The 19,914-nt window shown below is 39.0% G+C and overlaps 1 protein-coding gene across 1 annotated transcript in view; it reads right to left on the bottom strand.

Moving 5' to 3' along the window:
• The window catches only part of dtna (dystrobrevin, alpha), a 198,586-nt gene that overhangs the window by 8,531 nt on the left and 170,141 nt on the right, over positions 1-19,914 (bottom strand). The window contains exons 19-21 of the mRNA XM_043689334.1: positions 16,853-16,942; positions 7,878-8,049; positions 6,953-7,085 (exon numbers count right to left, since the gene is read on the bottom strand). Of these exons, the coding sequence (XP_043545269.1) occupies positions 6,953-7,085; positions 7,878-8,049; positions 16,853-16,942 (395 nt within the window). The remainder of the gene's footprint in view (positions 1-6,952; positions 7,086-7,877; positions 8,050-16,852; positions 16,943-19,914) is intronic.

The raw sequence follows: 19,914 nt of genomic DNA, 5'->3' as shown, positions 1-19,914 counted from the left end.
GGAAAAGCATGATATTTGAATGCTATCTTCCTGTTTTTTCCCTTGTAACTCTGCACACAATATGATTATTTAAATAGAAATAATGTCCTCTTGAATGCATAAATGAACCTACTTCTGTCACACTACCAGGAACTGTGTTCCAGACCTGAACCACTCGATACATACAAAAGTTTCTTCTCACTATTCTTGATCTCTTATTTGTAACTGATATCTTGGTAATCGCACAAATGGTCACAATGTTAAGATCTATATGCACCAATAATCCTGTTATTGCTGGTCCATTTTTCCTGTCCACCGGGTAAAGTGCTTATGGTTTCTCTGCAGAATTTCCATAGATGCATTTTATTATCAATACACCAGTGCAAGGGATGATGTTCCATTATAAGCAGTTAAATTTGCAGTTGTAGAACTTTTGGTGACCTAGATATATATTCTTCAGGATTTTGACTGGTATGATGTTTGTGATAGATCCTGCGTTGACTGTTGTTTGACAATTTTCTTTGGCACATGATGGTAATAATGGAAAGGGCTTCTGAATGATTTGGTCCATATAACGTACCACATTCTCAATGTGGAAAACTTGTTCATCTTATAGTTTAAGGTTCTTTCACCGTGAATCTTCATGCTGTTTAGTGCTGTCGCTAACCTCATTTATGCAGGTGCGTCATACATTATCTGTTGTTGTTACCAGAACGCTGCACATGCTTTTTGTTTGGTTGCATCCTATTGTAGCCTCTGGTTGCGTCTCTATAATCTGTTTTTTTTTATAGATCAGCCCAATGTCCTGTGCACCACATCTCTTGCAAAATCACAACAAAATGTAGGACAGCTTTATGTGGATGCAACAGACCACACTTACCATACAGTTTGCTAGCTTTCTTCATCATGGCCACTGCACCAACATCAGCAACTGTACCTAATGCTCATTGTCATCTGACTACAATGGCTTCCCATTTTTTGTAATCATTTAGAAATCTGAGATTTCCTTGGCTGTTCACAGCAAGAAAGACATTGACTGTTCCCAACTAGCCCTCATTTGCAAAACTGTCAACAGTGTCCAACATTTGATGTGATTCTGTGGTTGGACATTGCTAACACAAAATCTCAATAAACAAGAATTGAATTCCAAACAGACAGGAACTAAATTCTTCTCCAAGCTGGATGATAAACACAGATTCACATGGGCTTTCTTTCAGAACACAATTTGGAAGGCGATGTTTCCAGAAACTACCCAAGGTCTGTCAGTCAAAATCTTATTGCTAAATAATTCTACATGTGTGAAGAATTACACCAGGTTTGGATTGTCAGTTGGGCTAGCAATGTAGTTCACTTGCATGTACTGGAAGCTAGATGCAGAAATACACAGAGCTATGTTCTTTGCAGACAGAACATGTGAGGAAACTGGACCTATTTCAACTCAACAGAACAAGTGACAGATATTTTGATTCATTTCACAAAAAAACGTCTTGGCCAATGCTTAGTTTACGACATAAACACATCTTGTTATTTAACTTTCAATCACTGTTAATGGGTACATTGTCCATGGCAATGAATCTAACAATCAAATTCAATTTGCTAACCAATCAGCATTCTCCCTTTCTACAGCATAAATGTCTTCTCCCCTTTGGTATTTCTCGTGAACTATCCAGGAGTACAAGATGAAAAACTTTAGAAAGAAATTTTATTTCAGCAATACCTAAGTTCTATTCGACCAAAGGACTATTACTTTACAAAGTGGTACCTTGTTGAATGTCTTTAAAAAAATGAAAATACATCACCCTTGCCTAGACTTTCCATTATTACTTCAAAAAAGTCAATAAAGATGGTCAGACATGACATTCCTTTTTGAAATCTGTGTTGACTATTCTTGACCATATTTTTGATTTGTAGATTTTTTTTTCATTTTATCTAATCATTTCATTGTCTTTCCACATTAACTAGTCTAATAATCCCTGGACTTGTTTTAACTTTTTAAACATAGAAATCACATTAACAGACTACGAGTCATCTGAAATGATTTTTTTCCCAATAAATGTTTCTCTTCCTCAACCTCTTTCAATACACCTGATAGCAATCCATCCAATCATCTCCAAGTTTGATTGGTTCACTAGTTATCTCTCATGTTCTGATCTTAAATAACTTATCTTTTCTGATCACTTCATCCAATGCCACATTTATCTCAGATGACATAATATTAATACCAAATTCCAGTAACAAAACAAAAACCTGTTGCGTTACATTTTTGAAGTGGTAGTAATAATTTGATTTAGGTGAGGTGGGAAATTGAGGAAGTTACAATGGAAACATTTTTCATATACCAACTGCATTAAGTGCATTTGGGCATTATCTGGTAAAATATTAAAGCAAAACTTTGAGAAGGAAAATTCCCATACACAATTTCTTGAAGAAAATTTGGGGTGATAGAATCTTTTTCCAATTTTTCCTCAGTTTAGTACTCAAAATCTATGTTAAAAATGTGTAGTAATTGAAAGCACAATCCACATTTTACATTCTTTTGAAGAGATTTTCTCAATGAACAATTGGCAATAAATTAGTTGGGTGAGAAGCTGCTCCTGCAAGGAGGGTCTGAGAAGCAATAAAGATTAAAATAGATAAATACTTGAGATGAGATAGTCTATTCTGTGCAAGACACTCATATTATAGTTTTATTATAATTTGATGCCACCTTAGAAGTACTGTACAGAGTCATAGTGTCATACATCACGGAAACATCCCAGACTAAACTCTTCCCATCTGCCTGCTCCTGGCCCATATTCCTCCAAACCTTTCCTATCCATGTGGATAGGGTAGAAGGTTGTCAAGGGATGCAGCAGGTCAGTTGCAGATATGGGTGGACAATTGGCAGATGGAGTTTAATCAGGGTGCAAGGTGCTGCACTTTGGGAGATCACATGTTATTGAAAAGTTTTCAGTTGATTGCAGGACTCTGAGCAGCATTGACGTACAGAAGGATCTTGGAGTTCACGTCCATAGCTCCCTGAAAGTGGCCCTGCAAACTGATAGGGTGTTAAAGAAGGCTTATGGCACACTTGCCTTTATTGGTCAGGGAACTGAGTACAAAAGTCAGGATGTTATGCTGCAGCTTTATAAGACTTTGGTTCGACCACACTTAGAGTATTGCATTTAATTCTGGTCGCCACATTACAGGAAGGATGTGGAGGCTTTGAAGAGGATGTAGAAGATGTTTACTAGGATGCTGCCTGAAGAGGAGGGTATGAACTATAAGAGAGGCAAGAAAAGCTCGGGTTGTTGTCTCTGGAGTGGTGGAGGCTGAAGGGAGACTTGAAAAATGCCGACAAAATTATGAGGTGCATAGATAGGGTTGATGGTCAGAATCTTTTTCCCCAGAGTTGAAATATCTAATTACAGGGGCCACACATTTAAGGTGACAGGATTGGTGGGGGCTGGGGGATGGGATGTTCAAATGAATATCGACTAGGGGCAGGCAGATGGGATTAGTTTCATTTGGCTTCATGTTCGGCACAACATCGTTGGCCAAAGGGCCCGTTCTTGTTCTGTTCTGTTCGATGTTCTACTTATCTCAGTGTCTTTTAAATATTGTAACGGTGTCCACTTCAACCACTTCCTCAAAGTTCATTCCACATGCGAACCACTCTCTGTTTAAAAAATTTGTCCCTCATGTCTTTTTTTAAATCTTTCTCCTCCTATCTTAAAAATATACCCTCAAAGCTTGAAATCTCTGAGGTAAAAGACACCTACCGTTAACCCTATCTGTATCCTCATGATTTTATAAACCTCTATGAGATCACATCTTAATCTCCTATTCCAGTAAAAAAAAATCCCAACCTTTCTTTATAACTCAAACCTTCCATTCCCGGCATTATCCTGGTAAATTTCTTCAGAAACTTCTCCAGTTTAATAATATCCTTCCATGACAGGGCAACCAGAACTGGACATAGTACTCCAGAAGAGGTCTCACCAATGAGCTGTACATCTGCAACATGACTTCCCAACTCCTATACTCAATCTACTGAGCAATGAAGGCAAGCGTGCTAAATGCCTTTTTAACCACTCTGTCTATTTGTGACACAAACTTCAAAGAATCATGTACCTGAAAATCTGCATTAGAAAGTAACAGTGTAAGCCAATGCAACAATGATAGATAAAAATTACTTACACAGGATACAGAAGAGTCTGTTCACCCCTGCAAACTGACCTGTAAATAGCAGATAAAGTAAGAAGAAAGAGAGAGAGCCCAAAGAGTAAGTAATGTGATCATTCAAAATAATAATGGTGTTTTTAAGGTGAGCTGTGTGAATAAAATCTGAAACTTCAAATTAAGAAATGTGGTGAAAAGGAAGAGAATGTGTTGTGCAGTTTCGAACAGTAAACTCAATACATTGCAAAAATGGTAAAGCAGGATTCAAGTTAAAAGGAAATGTAAAATATCAAGCACGATTGTTGTTACTATGCCTCTTCTCCTCCAGGGATATTATTTGAAAGCAAAAGGAAGTTGAATTTCTTTGAGTTTAGCATACTATTAGAATTCAATCTATTTTAACAATAAAGGTAAAGCTTTGATTGAGATAATGCAGGATCTGCATTTGAGAAGTGCTTGCTTCCACTGGTCTTACCCCTTCAGATCTGCAATCAGAGGACGTCAATAGCCATACCTAAACCTCCACAGAAATCAGCACCCTAATACTAAACACTAGACTCATGAGCATGAATACATTTAATTAGAGCTCTAAGTATCTGTAAACAAGACTGCTTTAACATTCACTTTTTCCTCTGTTACAGTAACAGCACATATCAGAGAATCAATGGGAGTAACTTTCCAGCAATAAAATGTTTGGAGAAGATAGTGGATTTGCTGGCTGGAATAAACTGGAATTGAATTAAAAAATAAAAATTCTAAAGGAGAATATTTGTATGATCAATTCCATCAGCTTATTATCCTGGCAATGAAAGTCAAAATGATCCACAATGACCTGGACATAGATAAAACAAAACAGTGAACTTTTACTGGCAAGAACTCAGTTGAAGCCTCTAGTTGGAATGCTGCACAGAAGATGAAAAGGGGTCCTCCCTTTTTGTATGAGAATTGGGGTTTTAATGGTAGAAGATGGAATTTCACTTTCACATTGGATAATTGTGCAATGTTATTAGGCGCCATATGAATATTGTAGCACAGTACTGGTCACTGTCAGCACTATTGCTACCAAAGATTATTTTAGGCACATTGAAACACTATTATAGAAGAAACACTAGTATCAGCAATTTCTGGTTTCAGGCAAAACCTATTTTGTCAGATTGACTCCAAATTTGGAAAGGTCTCCCATACAAATTAAGGTTCAATGCCCCTAACAGAAAGGCATTACACTTACCATGCATTTAACATCCCAGACATCAACATTGTAGAGACAATAATAAACTACAAAATGCCAAGTCTTTCAGGTTTAGGTAAACATATGCCTTAAAGTTAATCATATTTTCTGCTACTGTGCTACTTCAACAAAAATATATTGCAAATCCCACTGCACTTCCAGCAACATAATGTTTGTCACTGCAAAAGAATGTCTGAGGAAATTCAGGACCATTGTTTTATTACTAAAGGCTATATTTTTTTCTCACTGGCAAGATTCCCAAATAAGATTCTTTGCAATTCTTGATATTCTGAATTTATAAATTGGCAACTTCACTCTGAGTGACTGGAATATATACACAATTCAACAGATGCGCATATTTGTTGCAGACGGTTTTGACTTCCTTTACTAAAAAGTTTTTACTATTTGTGAATATATTTTGATTAATTAGTTCCAAATTGTAAATGGAGTTTTGCAGATAATGAACTGCAACAGATTCCTCCAGCTAAGACCAATGAATAATGAAGCAAAGAATCAACAGAACCTTCAACACCCTAAAATGCAAAAGAACCAGAGAAACATTTCATTGAAAATGCATACTTGTGGTCAAAGCTCTGAACTCCCTTAAAGAAGGTGACATCTACAGACCAGGTCACATGCAACTAATCTACAGATGCACTCTGGATAGAATCTTTCTCACAGAAGTTAAGATTAGATTACATTTAGATTAGATTAGATTAGATTAGATTATATTAGATTACATTACATTACAGTGTGGAAACAGGCCCTTCGGCCCAACAAGTCCACACTGACCCGCCGATGCGCAAGTTTAATAACCACATCTTAATCATCTTAACCACATCTTAATTTGTCAATTATCTCAAGGGGTTGGAATATAAAAGCACTGTTGTGCTACTGAGACTTTATAACGCTCTGGTTAGGCCCCATTTGGAGTACTGTGTTCAGTTTTGGGCCCCACACTTCAGGAAGGACATACTGGCACTGGAGGGTGTCCAGCGGAGATTCACACGGATGATCCCTGGAATGGTAGGTCTAACATACGAGAAACTGCTGAGGATCCTGGGATTGTATTCATTGGAGTTTAGAAGATTAAGGGGAGATCTAATAGAAACTTACAAGATAATACATGGCTTGGAAAGGGTGGATGCTAGGAAATTGTTTCCGTTAGGCGAGGAGACTAGGACCAGTGGACATAGCCTTAGAATTAGAGGGGGTAAATTCAGAATAGAAATACGAAGATATTTCTTCAGCCAGAGAGTGGTGGGCCTGTGGAATTCATTGCCACAGAGTGCAGTGGAGGCTGGGACGCTAAATGTCTTCAAGGCAGAAATTGATAAATTCTTGATGTCACAAGGAATTAAGGGCTACGGGGAGAATGCGGGTAAGTGGAGTTGAAATGCCCATGATTGAATGGCGGAGTAGACTCGATGGGCCGAATGGCCTTACTTCCGCTCCTATGTCTTATGGTCTTATTATTCTGATTAAGCAAAGTCATGAATATCAGTTTATTTTCTTGCAAAGTGGTTGCGACAAAATGTTGCATCTAGTAGATTTAGTACATCTATACATACTGTCCTGTCTCACCTGATAGTTCTCATCTTGCAATTTCTGCTTCAGATATTCTTCCAGCTTCAACTCCCGTTCAAGTTGATGGACAGATTCATTTTCATAACTTTCAACATCAGTTCTAATGTATGATTCACCATCTTCTGCAACACTTAAAAGAAACAGAATTTTAAAAGCAGCAGCTTTGCTTCATTTCTTTTCGCTCTATTTACATTTGTATTCACAAATTTGATAAAGAATTTTGGAAGGAAATCCAGAATCTTTTCAGTCAAATACATGCTCTTACAATCACGGCTTAGCAAATGATAATTAACCCTTCGTAGCTGTAGTGCTCCCATTTTTCTGAGCAAAGAAATCTGAGGGCCAGATTGAGCGATGTAAGATTATGAGGGGCATGGTCAACGTGGATAGGAAGCAGCAATTCCATTTTGTTGAAGGGTCAATAATAAGGACTTTTAAAGTGAAAGGCCTAGAGGGGATTTGTGGAAAAGATTTTTCATGCAGAGGATGGTGAGAATCAGGAATGCACCATCTGGGAGGGCAGCAGAGGCAAGAAACCTCACAACCTTTAAAAAGTATATGGACGAGCACTTGAAATGTTATAACAATCAAAGCTATGGGCTAATTGCTGAAAAGTGGGACTAGTGTAAATTTAGAACTTTTTTTTTATCAGTGCAGACTTGATAGGCCAAAGGGCATCTTCTATACTGTATGATTCTATTATGAAATTGTTGTGCAGAGGTATTATCCCTTGTCAGCAGGTGCGTGGTAAGGGGAGAGTGGGTGGAAGTGAAGGGTATATCTGCAGTGAAGAGAGAACTATAGCTAAAATAATTTTCAGAACAAGGAATAAAGTAGAACTTTGTTACAAATGTCTATGTGCCTAACAATTCAAATCTGTATTCAATTCATAATGATAAAGATAATAATTACTCATACTTACATATCACTTTGAATTGTTCCTGTTGCAGCAGCACTGTGCACATAGCTGGGGTTTCTTGCATTAATTTGAGCTAGAAAGGCCTTCTCAGAAGTTGGTGAAAGCACTATGTCATCTAAATGAGCACGACCAAAATCTGAGTCCACATTGCTTTCTGTCTCACTCCCAGCCTCTGCTGAAGTTAAAGCAGAACTATCATGAGCAATGACACAGATACGTTTGCGCTTCTATGTATAATGTGCAATATATATATATATATATATATATATGAAGATTATGAGATGGTCTTCACTTTTATTACACTCAACTACTAAGGCCCAACATTATATTGTAAATGGGATAATGAGGGTTGTCAATTTTTGAATAGGGTTATCATTTGTTATATTTTCAACATAATGTAAGGTGAAGGACTTGAGACCTAGTAATGACTTTTAGGGAAAGTGAATTGGTGCAATAAAGCATCCTAAAAATCTGCATCTTTTCTGTGCATGAAGTGATTTACTTCTCAAATACCGATATTTACATATAAAAATTCTATTAACTAGCATCAAAGATTTCTTTAATCTCTCGGAATCACAAAAAGATCTTCAATCAAAAGTATTGCATGAAAACTCTATCCTGATTTTCATGCATTTCTGAAATATTAGTGCATTCGCTATTGTTTTCCACAATTGCCTATTTTGCCATTTTGCTGTGGAATAGCCATTTCAGAACCAAAGTTCAGAGCCAAACAGTAGATTTTCCAATGGAAATGTGTCTTGTGCCTTTGCTTTTTAAGAACAATGAGAGGAGGAATAGAGAGGTGCTCAATTGATCAGAAAGTTGGCTAGTGCAGACCACGTGCAGTTGTTGAAAGATCAATGCTGGTGTAGTCATTGAGATTTAGAAGATTGGTAGGTTTTGGGATTGTCTTTAATATAAGTTAAAATGAAGAGGTGTCATATGAATTGCTCTGAAGTCTGCTTGACAGGAGACCTGGGTCATTTCATTGTTAGAGATTCTAGTGTATCCAGATTGTTTTACTGGGAATAAGGTGCAAGGTGTTTATATTTGGAGACAAAGGAAGAATTCTGTGTGCTAACAACAGATAGACTGTGACTCACCAAAGTTCCAGAAACATGTTGAGGGTTGCAAAAACATGTGCTTGAAACTGTCCCAAGATAAAACTTGATTTCAGTTGAGAGTCTCAGTTGAAATAATTAATCAGCAATCTTATGTGAATCACATTGCTGTGGAGATGGGCTTTTTGAGGGAAAGGGTCCAACATATTCCCTGCAATTCACATACAAGGTTATTCTGCTAGCTACAGGCAGCAAGGCCCTGTGGTTTACCAAGTAAAAATACAGATAGGGGCATAGGATCAGGTTGAAAATTTCAAATTCATAAGCAGTTAAGAAAAGGTTGGAAGATATTCCCATGTTGTGGTTGAAGAGTATATATCAGAGAAAAACACTTCATGTGAAATTCTGTTCTGATCTTAAAAGTTACTAGACTGAGAAATGGAAAGAATCGAAGTAAGCTCTTTGGTGCTAAGAATCACTTTGAACTGGTTCTATAAGAATTGAGTGCAAAGTTCATTTGTGCCAGAAGGAAAAGTGGAATTTTTTTTTGTAATTTAAATTACAAGTTGCCTGCAAGGTTAGACTTAAATCACTTAAGCTTTTAGAATTTAGTTAAGTGCAAGTCTATATAGAAGAAACAATGACACAAGATTTCATATTTCATAACACTGGGTATGAGAATGAAAGTTGACTGTGGGTTGCACATGGGATGGAACTCTTGCATGGCAACTTTGGTGAGGGCCATTTAATTGGGTGGGTAAATGATGAATCGAGACTCCGTTACTGATTAAGTCCGTGGTCAGGAGGCCCATGAACAGACTTCCTGACTGCTGCAAATTCAGGCCCTTAAGAGGTCAAACACACTGGTATGCTTGTTTGCCATCTCTAAAGGTGTCACTATTTCAAATACGCTCACTGGTTGATCAAGACCTGGCCTTGGAAAGGGGAGTCTGCTGAGAGCCACATGCTGCCCTTATTGCTGACTTTCCTACACCCCTCCGGCATAAACTGTATTTCGCAACTGACCTATGGCCTGCATCCTGAGCCTCAGGTGTTGTTGTTTCAGCCACTGTCTCACCATGGCAATACCATTAAAAAGAGTTTTTGATCAGTCAGGAACTCTCAGTAGGTAGGCTTTCTGACGCAGGATCCTGATTCCAGGGAAAAGATTTGCTGCTGGCTTGACAACTGCCTGACTGGCATGAACTACTTTGTGAAGGAATCATCACTAGTTATTTTCCCAGTTCCTCTTTGGGGTCATTATTTCAAGACAGTCCACTTACTATCCTAATTCAAATAATACTCAAGTATGCCCACTCAGGGTGTCTAAATTTTAAAGTTAAGTCAGAATGCAATTTCAAACCAGACACAGCACTGTTATATTCTGAGTTATAAACTCATTTGTGTTCTTTAATTTTGGTAAATATAAGAAAAGAGATATTTTTAGAATTTGGATTTCTTTGTCATTCCTTAATTCACTTTTATTTTTCTTCACTTCACAATACTCCCATTGAATTGCAATAACATGGAGCAAATGTGTACCAAATGAAGTCCCTTACATAAATGCTTTTTTGAACAATCATTCAAATACAAGAATCTAGGTGACCACTGCTTGGATATGACTGATCACTCCTGATTGGTTTCCCAGTACATGAGGTGATTGAGCAGTTGCTCAATGTTTCAGGCCATTGTGACAATCAAGCACTCTATCGCAATTTTGAAGGGTCAATTTTATCTGTTTGTGAGAAGCTGATGATATGGAACAATAATTCTTAAATGTGGCATAAGTCACAGGCCAGAAACATGTTGACTGCAGGCCCTCAATTGAACACAACAAGTTAACTGCCAGACTATTTCAGAAGAAATGGATAGAAGAGGCCGATGCTTCCTTGTATGACATTGTAAAACTCATGTCACTCTGTAGTTTTTTTTCAAGTTACCTTATTGAACCTGGCTGCAGCAGTAACCTCACCTCAATTGTAAGTCATTCTTCTGCAAGAAAGATGAAACATAAATCTTCGGAAGAATTAATGGATAGTGATCCTAAATGATTTAAGATTTATTGACTCCACAAAAGTTGAGATTGAATCTGGTGCCTTCTTGGTCTGTATGGTCCAGAAGCATATTGGCAATACCATGGACAAGACCCATACGAACACAGGAACATCAAGAGGCCATTTATCCCTTCCAGCTTGTTCTGTCAATCAATTAGATCATGGCTAATCTGTGACCTTAATCATTATCTTTGCTTCATATTGTTTAATACCTTAGTACATAAAAAGATTAAAGGAAAAACAAATGCAACACTAAATGTTCTTTCTAAATACTCTCACTGCATGAAAATCTTACACAAAATGTCCTGAATATACCCTCTGGAGCAGAAAACAGGTGTTGAGATTTTCTGTTATCTAGAAATACATCCTGGAAAGCTACTTGAAGGGGTTTTCACATGACAGCTACCTTCATTTTCATGCAACAGGTTTTCTATTCAATTAGGTGATGTACTGAAGGCTGGATGACCAATATAAAGGCTTTTCAGCTTGAGAACAGCTGCTGTTTGCATTAGAAGATAAATACACGAGAAGGTGGTTCAACATGCAGGCACTCTCACCAACTTTTAAAATGCTGAATACAACCAGGTTTAGCAGCCAGGCCACCATTCATAGAGTGGTCTTTTATTCCACACATTCAAATCATCAAACTTTCCTTTTCGCCCTTAATAAAGCTTTAATGGTCTCAACTGGCTGTCCATCTTGCAGTGATAAGTAACCCTGCTGACCACTAATCTGCCTTGGAGCCAGAAGGCTTGGGAAACAATCATGATGGTGGCGCCAGTATTCTTGGGCCTGCACACCTTCCCCCACTTATGGTATTGGCAGTATACTGAAAATACCTCTAACAGTATTTCACTAACTCAAAGACTGAATATTAACAGGCAAGGTATGCACAAGTTCAAGGATGAACTGAATATGTTTATTTATAGCACAGTTTTGAGAACATGGAAAAGTCTTCTCTCGCATTATTTTTAGATTGCTCAAAACAATGTTTCTGTAAATGATGTTGCTTGGTACACATTTGCTCCATGTTAATACAATTCAAATGGAGTATGTTAGAGTGAAGTAAAATAAATAAGGAGTGACAAATAGATCCAAATTTTAAAATATATTTTTATGCAATAAAAAACTCTGCATAATCACTTCCCTGAAAGAAGAAATTGCTCCATATTTCTATCTTAAATGTGCAACCACTCCTTACTCTGAGATTATGCTGTCTGGTGCTAGACTCTCCCACAAGGAGAAACAACTTCTCCACACTTACCCTGTCAAATCTCCGAAAACTCTTGTAAGTTTTAGTAAGGTCGTCTTTCATTCTTCTAAACTCCAACAAGTACAGGCCCAACCAACTCAATCTCTCCTTTCTGACAGTCCGACATACTTGGTATCAGTCAAGTGAACATTGTCTGGACTGCCTCCAATGCCAATATATCTTTCCTTTGATAAGGGGCCCAAAACTGTTCACAATCTTACAGCTATGTCTGACAAGTGCCTTGTATAGTTTTAGCAAAATCTCCCTGCTTTTATATCCTTCGCTATTATCCGCTGAACCTGGATGCTAGCTTTTAGTGATTCATGGACGAGGACTGTCAAATCCCTTTGTTCTATAGTTTTCTGCAGTCTTTCTCCATTTACATAATATTTAGCTCCTCTACTCTTCCGGCCAAAGTGCAAAACCTCACATTTTCCTACATAATATTCCACCTACTAAGCTTTTTACCCACTTCTAAGTTTTGGGATAGTGAATCTTTAAGATTCTCTATCCACATGGTTGCATCACTGAGCATGTTCAGAACAGAAATTAAAAGATTTTTGAATCTAATGACATCAAAGGATATCACAGAAATTAGTACTGAACTGAAGCAGATGATCAGGTAGGATTTAATTAAATGGTAAATCAGACTTGAGGAACTGAACATTTTCATTGAAGCAAGAATTCTCCCTAGCTTCCTGTCCCTAATCTTTATGGATTAAGGATCATGACTACCAGTATGAGATCAGCTGAGACAGCACAGACCATGAATCAAACTAGGGGACCTGATTATTTCTGTTCTGACAGAGGGACACTGACCTGAAACATTACTTCTGTTCCTCATAACCTAAGCTTTCAATTTTTATTTCAAATTTACAGCATCAACAGTACTTATACATTTGTATTGTTTATTATATTGGATGGTTCAGCTACTTATTATTAATTGCTTGGGAGATTAGATTAGGTTAGATTCCCTGCAGTGTGGAAACAGGCCCTTCACACTGACCCTCCGAAAAGTTACCCACCCAGACCATTTCCCTCTGACTACTGTACCTAACACTATGGGCAATTTAGCGTGGCCAATTCACCTGACCTGCACATCTTTGGACTGTGGGAGGAAACCGGAGCACCTGGAGGAAACCCACACAGACACGGGGAGAATGTGAAAACTCCAGACAGACAGTTGCCTGAGGCTGGAATCAAATCTGGGTGCCTGGTGCTGTGAGGCAGCAGTGCTAACCACAGAGCCACCGTGCCGCCCAATTAGCTAAAGATCATTAGCTAAAGTCCAGTAAGTTGCTCCCTTTCTTTCGTCCCTTTAAGATATTCTTGGGCTCTGGTTCCAAGGGCTTCGTTTACTTTAAGAGATTGCTATTTATGTCTAAGCCTTGTCAGGAAGTGACATCATAGACAGTGTAAAATGGAATCTTTTACACTGGGACCACTTCCAAAATTGGTACAACACTTCCAATCAGGTAAGCTTCACCTAAATCGACCTTGGAGGGATCTGGGAGAGAAAATAGAATATGAAGGTTGAAAACTTCATAGAAATTAAATAAAATTATAAAATTAACAGGGAGGGAACCTAGAGGTGAAAAGTTAGGAGAGAAGACACTTAATCATGAAAATTGTCTTTTGTATCAAAATTACCATGACCAATGATGAAAGGAACAAGCAGTATAAATTTAGTACAGGATTGGAGCTAAGTATATCCAAATAAAGGACATTTTAGAAATGGTAGAGAAAGTCAGAAAAAGGAGAGATTGGGGTGTAATGAAATATTGTATTAATGTAAACCTATCGGCAGAAGGAAGAGATCCAAGTGAATGCAATTATTAGAGGGAATCACAATGTGCAAGACAATCTCCACACAGTGATAATTTTACATATGTACATGCTAATTCCCAAAAGAAGAACACTGTTAACAAATTATTTTATGTATAGGTACTCCCCCTAGAGGCTGGTGACCGGTGGTGTCCCACAGGATCTGTTCTCGGGCCTCTGCTGTTTGTAGTTTTTATAAATGACAGATGAAGAAGTGGAAGGGTGGGTTAGTAAGTTTGCCGATGACACAAAGGTCAATGGTGTTGTGGATAGCGTCGAGGGCTGTTGCAGGCTACAACAAGACATTGACAGGATGCAGAACTGGGCTGAGAAGTGACAGATGGAATTCAACCTGGTTAAATGCGACGTGATTCATTTTGGAAGATCGAATTTGAATGCTGAATACAGGTTTAAAGACAGGGCTCTTGGCAGTGTGGAGGAACAGCAGAATCTTGGGGCCACGTACATAGATCCCTTAAAGTTGCCACCCAAGTTGGCAGGAGAAAGTGAGGACATCAGATGCTGGACATCAGAGTAGAAGAGTGTGGTGCTGGAAAAACACAGCCAGTCAGTAGCATCTGAACAGCAGAAGAGTCGACGTTTCAAACATAAAGTCTTCATCAGGAATGAGGGAGTGGCTCAAGGGCACTGTGAGATAAATGGGAGGGAGGGAGGCTGCGGGGAAGGTAGCTGGGAATGCGATAGGTAGATGAAGATGGGGATGAAGGTCGGAGAGGAGGGTGGAGTGGATAGATTGGAAGGAAGATGGAAGTTCAAGAGCGTGGTGCCTAGTTGGAAGGTCGGATCTGGGATTAGGTGAGGGCAGGGGAAATGAGGAAACTGGTGAAATCCACATTGATTTTGTGTGGTTGGAGGGTCCCAAGGCAGAAGATGAGGCATTCTTCCTCCAGGCGTCGGGTGCCTAGAGTTGGGCGGTGGAGGAAGCCCAGGACCTGCATGTCCTTGACGGTGTGGGAGGGGGAGTTAAAGTGTTCACCACAGGGTTGTTTAGTGAGTGTGTCCCAGAGGTATTCTCTGAAATATTCTGCAAGTTGGCATCCTGTCTCCCCAGTGTACAGGAGACCACATCAAGAGCAATGGACACAGTACATGGTGTGTGTGGAAGAACAGGTAAATCTCTGTCAGATGTGGAAGGATCCTTTGGGGCCTTGGATGGAAGTGAGGGGTGAGGTGTGGGCTTTCTACTTCTTGTGGTGGCAGGCAAGGTGCCAGGAGTGGAAGGTGGGTTGGTGGGGGGCGTGGACCTAACAAGGGAGTCGCAGAGAGAATGGTCTCTCTGGAATGCAGATAGGGGTAGGGAGGGAAAATATCCTTGGTGGTGGAGTCTGTTTGTAGGTGACAGAAATAGCAGAGGATGATGCGATGTATCCAGAGGTTGGTGGGGTGGAAAGAGACTAGGGCAGAAATGGCTGTCACAAAGAGTCATAGTTTTAAGGTGATTGGAGGAATGTATAGGAGAGATGTCAGAGGTAGGTTCTTTACGCAGAGAGTGGGTGCGAGAAATGCACTCCCAGCGGTGGTAATAGAGTCGGAGACATTAAGGATATTTAAGCAACTGCTGGACAAGCACATGGATGGCAGAAAATTGAGAGGTGTGTATGTTAGGTTGATCTTAGAATAAGATAAAAGCTCGGCACAACACTGTGGGCGGAAGGGCCTATACTGTTCTATGTTCTACTAGGTGAAAAGCAGTAACACATACAGGAACCAATTTATTCAATGCATTCCAATTTTCCACAGCAATATTTTGTCAATTTTACAAAAAACCTGGCAATACCTGAATTAGTTATAATTAACAAACTGGAGACTAACCACTAAGACAGTACATTCACCATAATGACAATCTTGCTAACAAAGATACAATCAGGCCAGCAAGCAAAGCTGCAAGACTGCCTTTTGGATTTAAATAAGAATAACATTGAATAAATAAAGGAATTGTTGGAAATAGATGGGAAAAATTTATTTAGCTAATCTATGGGTGATCAGTTGACCCCATTCCAAATGGATAGTGCAAGTGGCCTGTACTCAGGGATCAATGGTAGGCTGCATCTTGAAATTTCCTGAAGAAGGGCTTATGCCTGAAACATCGATTCTCCTGCTCCTTGGATGCTGTCTGGCCTTCTGTGTTCTTCCAGCATCACATTTTTCAACTCTGCATCTTTAAAGTGACGAGTTGTTACAAATTGATATTGAGCAAGGAGATATAGTTAACTGCAGACAGCAGATAACTGGAAAAGTATAGTTCTAGGGAGCAGTCACATTGGACTCTGTGTTAACTGCTTCTCTGTCCACAGATAGTATCAGACCTGTTGGATATCTGCAACACTTTATTTTTATTTCAGGTCTCCTGCATTAGCAGTAATTTGTTTTTAACTGATAATAGATGTCCGATCATAAAATGAGTTGGTAGAGTGATAGTGGGCCCAGTTGAATATAATCAAGAATTAGGATGTAATGAATGGCAGATTAGAGTATTATCAATGTGCAAAATTATTGGGAAGAATGCTGGCAGGTGGGACTAGATTGGGTTGGGATATCTGGTTGGCATGGACAACTTGGACCGAAGGGTCTGTTTCCGTCCTGCATATCTCTATGATTCTAGCAGACAAGCAGAGACATTTTAAGGATCCAGGACAGGTATTGAAATCATTTAAAAAATCTGCACTTGGAATTTGGAAAATTGATCATAAAAAAACTTCAAGGCTAATCATGAAATTAATCTATGAGAATAATATATGAAGACAGATACAAATTGCAATTACTTACCTGAATTCAACTCTTTTACCAAAGATGACATTGTGTTTGTAATGGAATCTGCTGCCACCAGCAGGTCATTTCTCAAATTTCTCCTGGAGCCTACAAAGTTAACATAGTTAGCTTTTTAAGAAAAGATACAAGTCAACACAAGGATAATGTCATGCAATTCAATTTCTGTATCTTTCATACTGTTATATTTGCCTTTTTAAAATAAACATTTCTGCTAAAACATTAATTCATTGAATTTTTGGTACAAAATGAGGAGCTCCGCAATTCATTCTACTCCCCTGTCCTTTATCCATCACTCTAAAAATGTTTGCCCTTAGGTATTTATGTAATTCTCTTTTGAATGCTACCACTGAGTCCATTTCATCACCCCTTCAAGCATTGCATTCCATATTCAGAATAACACCAATCACCTTGAGTGCCTTCAGGTCACCACTCCTTCTGCTATTGGACAAGTTTGGAGGGTAAAATTGGACTGGTACTTAAAAGTTGGTGCAGGGAGCAACAACAATTAATTGTACAACATAGCAGAGAAATGATCCAAGGATCTCAGATGCAAGATTGGAGATCTTGGTGCCAAAGGCAGGCAGGAGCTAATGAGCACTCCAAAAAAAGTTTGAACAGGCAAGGCCAGATCAATGCTAGCAGTCTGTATTGTATCTTCACATCTGTTTGATCACCTTTAGATGCTAACAATCTCTATTAAATATGACTTTCACCACACATTTACAGCTATTCACTCTCCTAGTCAGATCATTATCCACTCCTTTGTCCAACTATTCTTCTGTCTCTTTGGGCTTTATTTTCATCTATTGTTTTCTCCTTAGACCCTCCCTCAACCTATTTTCTGCATATAAACTGAAATTTTCTTAGCTCCACCAGTTTTGAGGAATGATCACTGGACCTGAAATGTTAACTCTGATTTCTCTCTACAAATGCTGCCAGGCCTGCTGAGCTTTCCCAGCAATTTCTGTTTTTGTCACACATTTATAGCTTCAGCTCACTCTCACACCTCACGCTACTGCAAATCTCACACCAACATCTCATAGCTTACTGACATTACACCACCAAGATAGTCCTATCACCTAAACACATTTGACAACACATGCTGACACACGTCCCTCTCTCTTGTAGAACAAAGTGGCACAAAACCTGAGGAAGCATTCCTAACTGGCATAGACAGGTAGGGATACATGTTCTGAACACCATGGAACAGATAGTGCCTGCTATCATTGGAATGGCTGTGGCTGAAAATGGATAATGGCAGCTCATAACCAGTGATGCAGAAGCAAGAAGTGACAGAGGAAGAATGTACCAAAGAAACCCCAACATAATCTGCCCTATCAGATGCCTATAAAAGATTCCATGATGATACTTTAACATCTCTCATATTATTTATACTATTTAGTCCTCAATCAACTTTGCAATAATAAACTATCTTCTCATGATCGCATTGCTATTTGTGGGAGCTGACTGTGTGCATATTAGTGACTATAATTCAAAAGTATTTCATTGCTTGTAAAGCACTTTGGAATATCAAGGTCATGAAGGGCACTATATAACTGCAAGATTTTATTTCACAGCCACCAGTTTCAATACTAGCGCTGTATATATATTGAAAGGCAGCATCTTCACATGTTAAAACACCAGGCATGATTGGGCTACAGTCCGGGTTCAGCAGAAAGTTCAGATGAGGAACTTAAATCATAAAATCTCTACAGTGTAGATAGAAACCATTCAGCTCATTGAGTCTGCACTGACTTTCCAAACAGCATCCCACCCAAACCCCGCCCTCTACTTTATCCCTGTAACCCCACATTTACCATGGCTAATCTACCTGGCCTGCACAACCCCAACACTCCAGTTAATTTAGCATAGCCAATCCATCTAATCTGTACCTAACATAATCTTTGGACTGTGAGAGGAAACTGAAATATCTGGAGGAAACCGATGTAGCAATGGGGAGATGGGCAAACTCCACACAGAGAGTCAGTCAAGGCTAGAATCAAACCTTGGGCTCCGTCGCTGTGAGGCAGAAGTGCTAACTACTGAGCCATCATGCCGTTCTATTTTTATTAATATGTATTAAAAAGAACAGTGGTTCTAATATTAACCCCTGGAAAGCATCTCTGTATATCCCTCGAGTTAGAGAAATGATCATTCATCACTACAGTCTATTTTTCATTCTTTAGCAAAATCTGCATCCTAAGTTGCCATTGTCCATTCAATCCTATGGGCTTAATTTTTTCTAACAGATCTATTTATCTGACTTGTAAAACATGTATCTATTCAAAGTCTATTTGCATAACATGAATTAATGAGAGGTAGTGCATTTTGGAAAAGCAAATCATGGCAGGACTTATACAATTAATGGTAAGGTCCTGGGGAGTGTTGCTGAACAAGGAGACATTGGAGTGCAGGTTTATTGTTCCTTGAATGTAGAGTCACATGTAGGTAGGATAGTGAAGAATGCATTTGGTATGCTTTCCTTTATTGGTAAGAGCACGAAGTATAGGAGTTGGGAGGTCATGTTGCAGCTGTATAGTCACAGTACTTTTTGTTAGGCAACGTTTGGAATATTGAGTGCAATTCTGGTCTCCTTCCTATCAAAAGAATGTTGTGAAACTTGAAAGGGTTCAGAAAAGATTTACAAGGATGTTTCCAGGGTTGGAGGGTTTGACCTCAGAAGACGCTGAATATGCTGGGGCTGTTTTCCCTGAAGAGTCAGAGGCTGAGAGATTTATAAATTGTGAGGGGCATGGATAGGATAAATAGGCAAAGCCTTTTCCTGGGGCGGGGGAGGGGTGGGGGTCCAAACTAGAGGGTATAAGTTTAGTGTGAGAGGGGAAAGAATTAAAAGGGACCTAAGGGGCAACTTTTTCATGCAGTGGGTGGTGTGTGTATGTAATGAGCTGCCAGAGGAAGTAGTGGAGGCTGGTACAATTACAACATTTAAAAGGCATCTGGATGGGTATATGAATGGGAAGGGTTTTGAGGGACTGGGGCCAAGTGCTGGCCAATGGGACTAGATTAGGTTAGGATATCTGGACGAGTTGGACCGAATG

This window comes from Chiloscyllium plagiosum, chromosome 4 (assembly GCF_004010195.1).
Source record: "Chiloscyllium plagiosum isolate BGI_BamShark_2017 chromosome 4, ASM401019v2, whole genome shotgun sequence".
Lineage (NCBI taxonomy): Eukaryota > Metazoa > Chordata > Chondrichthyes > Orectolobiformes > Hemiscylliidae > Chiloscyllium > Chiloscyllium plagiosum.
The sequence above is the reverse complement of the archived record's forward strand: the minus strand, read 5'-3'. Positions and strand labels throughout refer to the sequence as shown.